Raw genomic sequence first — 5,381 nt, forward strand, 5'->3', positions numbered from 1 at the left:
AATCACTCATTTCCCCATTTAGTGGATAATACACACACTTTTACACATATTGTCCAGGTTTTCTCTAGAAATCTCAATTTTTTTGTCCTCAATTTAAGCCCTCCCAGGTGTAGAAGTCATGGCTTCTGTAGATGCAAAGTTTTGAAATAGGACATCAGGCCTATGGGCAGTAGAAGATGGCAGTTCAGATATAAGCAGAATTGAAAAACATGGTGTACCAATGGGCTTTGTATCTGGAAAGGCTCAAGTTCCCAAGACTGATCAAGCCTAATGAGCTGGTAGAAAATGCATGCAGGGAATAAAGGAGGTTGTTCCACCAACAAACTTGTGCAGACTTTTAGTCAATCTGAGTATTTTTAAAGCTGTGGTTATTAATTCCAGGCTTTTAACCCATCTAGGTCAAAATGAGATGGTCAAGACAGGCACATTGACAAAATAATCACAGGTGAAAGCTCTAACTGCTATAATTTCACAGTTGAGGTAAAGAAAGGATAAGATCAGGCAAAAAAAGGATAAGATCAAGCTGCTTCAAATGGTCTCCAGGTTTAAAATTGTCTGTATTTGTGCACAGAGAAGGTGCCTGGTACCCTGCTCATGTTTGGAAGCCAAAACTGGGCACCCACAGACCATCCTGCTCCCTGCCCCAGGAACAACCAGCTCTGCTGGAAGCCGAGCAGAGCAGCCCCATTGCCTTGAGCACAGACTCCTTGCAGGGGCAGCCCCCCACAGCACTCCCAGATGGGTGTTTGGGGTCCATCTGTCACTGTGACACAAGTGCCACTCCCTGGCCTGGCTCTGGTGCTCTCTCCTCAGGGAGATGCGTGACATGGCTGAGAGTGGCAGTGCCTCTCATGTGGTGCTTTCCTGCCCAGCACCCTTCCCACACTGCATGGCCCCCAAGCCCTGACAAACTCCAGCATAACCACATGTTGTAGAAAGCAGAACATTTTATTGAATAGGCACAACAAATTAGATTAAATGCGTGTAACTGCTTTGGGATATATCTGAAAAAAGTACAGTTCTCTTTAAAACAGATTTGTGGGGCTTTTCTCCTTTGGTTAAGTTGTTTTACTCCAGCTTTAAGCATTAGTCCTGTGTGAAGGTGGCTTCTTCATGCTTTTTCATAGGTTCTTTTGCAGGAAACGTTATTCATGGTGCATTCCTGGAAAGAAAAGATAATTCAGTAAGCTTTGAACTCTTACTAAATGTTTGTTAGTCAGAAGGTAGAGAATTACTTATCTATTGGGAACCAGTTTAAGAAAAAATTGCATTTCTCTGCCTCTATAGGCAATTACTAAAAGAGTGGAACTCAGTTTTGAGAGCTTCAGCAACAGAAGACTGGAAAACAAGCACAGGAGTGAAAGAATTTTCAAGAACTACTGTACTGACCCCTGGGAGATTTCTAATCTTTTCTTTAAAATCTCTACAGAAGACTCCCAGGACTTCTGTCCAGGCTGACTGGTCCCTGGAGCGGGGCACTAACCTTTTTTTCCCTTCACCTTTTGTCTTCACACACGTGAGCACAACTCATGCACACAGAGAGCTTTCAGACTTGCAGCTGCCAGTGTCAGCCTCTGCAAGTTAGGCTCTGTCCTCATCTATTTTTCAGTTAGATCAAACTCTGGTTTGTTCAGTCTTTCTTAATGAAGTTGTTATTAAAAACGATTTCTGTTTCTTCTCCTCTGGTCTCTATCCAAAGGAATTTAAGTATTGAGTTTATGGACATATTATTTTTCCTTAGGGGAGGGCAGAACTCTTCAGGAATTTTGTGTATGTGTATAGTTTTGCAGCATGCAGGAATCTCAGCTGCCTTTTATGAACATAGATTTAGTCCTGTCCCAGATTCTTCAAAGTGTGTTTTCTAAAACTGTAGAGCAGAGCTGGGAAGCCCCAGACTGTATGTGGGCCTTCCTGGCACCAGGTCAAGCACAGTAGTCTGACCAGGTAAAACCAACCAACAGAGCTTGGACACAGGTTTCCTTGCTCTAGCATCATATTATGAACACAGTTGTTGGTGATGCAGAGCAGGATTCCCACAGAGGGCTCTAAGCCTCTGCTGAAGATGAGCAGGAGTACTCTGCATCAGCATAGAGTGGACATAGTTAATGTGGCCTTTGCTAATGCTTCCTCTATACTGTCCAGGACTTAGAGATTCTGAAATATATAAGTTTCCCTCATAAGGATGTTGGTTTTTCTTCCTACACTTTCCCAACCGTGTCTTGCTATGGAGAACAGGCACCTTCATACCATTCCATAAGTTTAACAGCTCTTCAGTTTTAGCCTACACTCTAGACTCAATCAGAGAGACTTCTCATCAAGTGCACAGAGCCCTTTCAGACTCTTTCCCTCCATGTGTTTGAATCCAAAGGCATACATCAGCTAAACATGAACTCTGCACACTGAATTCAGCGATTAAGTAACAAAAATTAACTTACCACCACCAGGTTCCCATCCACCACCTTTCTCTTTATGATAGTCTCTTTTCCATCCCACTTCTGCACTTGCTTCAGCACACCATTCTCTAGGGTTATGACATTCTACCAAAGTGAAAAAACAAAGTGTGGCTGTTTCATCAGGGCACTCTGGTCTCAGGAGAAGACTCTCCAGGTCCAAACAGCACAAAGCACAAAGCACCCTCAATAGTCTTACCTGTGGAGGCAGTATTTCTGCACTGATTCAAAATCACAGCTCTGCCCTGCTGCTCCCACATCCCTTCTGAGAGATGTATTTGCAAAATGCCATTTTGGGACTCACCTTTGTTTTTCGGTCATCTGCTGTGGTCTCATCAAACTCTTCACCCAGCTTGAAAGAGACCTCTGTGTTTTTGAAGGTACTTTCTGTTTTGATGGTAATCACATCACCATTGATGCTGATAGTTACATTAGGCTTGGCCACACCAGCCATCTTCCTGGTAGCAAACCCCACACCTGTAAATAAGATAGGGCACTATGAATTTTTTATCTTTCCTCAATCTTTTTGTCTTATATGTTGGAAAAAAAAAATCCCTCCGTGATTTTTCTGCTATTGTCTTCTGAGTGTTAACAATTCTATTTTAGAGAGATTCTTTTGTAAAATCTTACTTGGTTCTGCTATAGACCAAGTTGGGTGGGTTGCTGTAAGGAAATTCTCTGTCATTGTCAAAACACTAAAAGTAATATTTTGAAGACTGAGATTATATATGAATGCCAGATATCTGCACATAAACCTGTTCAGAATAATTTTAGTAGCTTGTACAATAAATTGTATGCTAATTGTATCTAAATGTAAATAAGCAGGAATATATGACAGTTTCTGAGCCACAAAGCCAACAACACAAACAAACAATGAAAAAACCTCAAGCTTTTTATATTTGCAAATGGTTAGGTTGAATGTAAGGAAATGATTAAGAAATAGCTGGCAAGTGCTATGTCCTGAGTAAAATCTGGAGTAAAGATTAAGAGTGCAAGTCTCACTCATTGAAAGCTGTCAGGATAAGTCACAGTAAGTATTTTACCCCTAAACTGCAAATAATCCCCCCAGCTTTTAGCATGTGGTAATTGAATCAGTGCAAGTCACCCCCTGCTTCCTCCACACTAACAGAATGTTGAAACCTTTTAAATCCCAATTTTAATTCTAAGTTAGAAGTCTACACCTTTAGAGAAAAGTGTTAGACATCAAATCTTGCAAGTATCTACATGAATCCATGCAATTGTCTTTATTAATATCCACTGGAGCCAGCTACAGAGTTTCATTCAATATAATAGCCATGGCAATTAACTGATGTCCTAATCCAGCAGCATTTTAAAGCTGTTTAGGTGTGTTGCTCATAGACATTAGGAAACTTGCTGCTTTCTAGCATCACACCAATTTGCATGTCCATGGATAAAAGCAAATTCACACAAAATAATCCAGTGATGTGTTTTACTTCCATTTATAAAACTACTAATAAAGCATGCATAGACTTGACTTACCTGAAATTATTCCCGTCAAGTAACATTTTTCTGCTTTTTAGGATTTTAACACCACTTTTTGAAACAGACGAATTCTCCAGTTTAAGACTATCTGATCAAAATACTGGATTAAACCCCCCTTGACAAACAGCACAGCCAGAAAAAGCAAGTAAAGATCAAAACTGGCATTCCTTCCCTGTTCCAGATACAAGAAGTTGAAATAGCAATTCTCACCCAGTTCTTTCATATAGTCCTCAAAGTTTTCACTGGAAAGGAGCTTCCAGGTGCCCACAAAATGGTCACACATCTTGTCAGGCTAGAAAGATGCCTTCCCCAGGTTCAAATAGAAGTGCAGGACTGGAGACTATAATGAGCTCCAGGAGAAGAGCACTTATCTTTAAAAAGGAGCCGTGGCCACATGATGCTCTGGGATGACCAATGAAGAGTGAGTCCCAGTGAGCAGTGTTTTTCTTCTTCCCCTTCCCCTCCTCTGCCAGTGGGTCATAGTGCTATTATTCATATGCCTTACTAGCACAAAGATCACTCACTTGTTTTTATTTAATTATTTTTGTCGTTCAAGAACACTCTACCTTAAAGGCAAATAATTAAATCAAATTACCTCTCAGAATAAAAAGGGAGGCTCAAGCTCAACATACAAAAATTAATATTCTCACCCCTACTCTTTCATTTCAGTCCACTGTATGAAATGGACAGAGCTCAGTTCCTAGACTTTCAGATCCAAAAGGCTTATTGGGATAATTTAGCTTGCTTTCAGCACCCGTTCAATCAGAAATTTCCTCTAGAGAAATACAGAACTACAGGAAGAAGTGGAATGCAAAGAGAGAACGCTGGGGTTATAGAAGGCTAAGGCAATAAAATTGCTTCCTTGATCGGGACCTGCTTGTCCTTACAACCCCTGAATCAATTTAACAATATGTCTGTAATATGCTTTTATGTAATGGAGACGGGATATGGAGTTCTGTGAGAAGAAAAATAACAAAACAGGATTTCTCTCCCTTTTACCCTCATGACTTCAGACAAACCATGCCCTAATGACGAGCATTTTGAGTAGTTATGGCATGAACCTAAGCTCTAGTATTGCCTTACCAAAATTCCCTGGACATTTAATTTCTTTTCTGCTTGTGCTGTTCAGGCATTAATTTGTTTGAGGCAAGTTGTGCACAGGCCTGACATAATGGGTCCATCTTGACTCATCCTGTCATACTTCAGTTCACAGAATAACTATCAGAAAGCAGTCAAGCAAGTTCTTAGACCTTCCTTTATCTGTAACGTGCTATTCCAATGACAAAAAGCAGCTAACAAGTGCATGGTCCAGCCCCTGAAATTCTCTTTAAGTGGATTTTCAGGAATTGCTGTGCTGGTTGCTAGGCATCGATATTTTGGAGCACATATTTTTCTACATGTTGTCTTTGTAAATAACAGTGCTATAGA

The 5,381-nt window shown here is 40.7% G+C and overlaps 1 protein-coding gene across 1 annotated transcript; it reads right to left on the reverse strand.

Annotated features, from left to right (window-relative positions):
• Window positions 1-929: 929 nt before the first annotated feature.
• Window positions 930-4,300, reverse strand: LOC135443349 (fatty acid-binding protein, adipocyte). The gene is made up of 4 exons (XM_064703563.1): window positions 4,164-4,300; window positions 2,755-2,927; window positions 2,436-2,537; window positions 930-1,162 (listed from the first exon to the last, which is right to left on the reverse strand). The coding sequence occupies exons 1-4, from the start codon at window positions 4,234-4,236 to the stop codon at window positions 1,112-1,114; spliced, it is 399 nt and encodes a 132-aa protein (XP_064559633.1). The 5' UTR covers window positions 4,237-4,300; the 3' UTR covers window positions 930-1,111.
• Window positions 4,301-5,381: the final 1,081 nt, after the last annotated feature.

Source organism: Zonotrichia leucophrys, chromosome 2 (assembly GCF_028769735.1).
Source record: "Zonotrichia leucophrys gambelii isolate GWCS_2022_RI chromosome 2, RI_Zleu_2.0, whole genome shotgun sequence".
In the NCBI taxonomy this organism is placed as follows: domain Eukaryota; kingdom Metazoa; phylum Chordata; class Aves; order Passeriformes; family Passerellidae; genus Zonotrichia; species Zonotrichia leucophrys.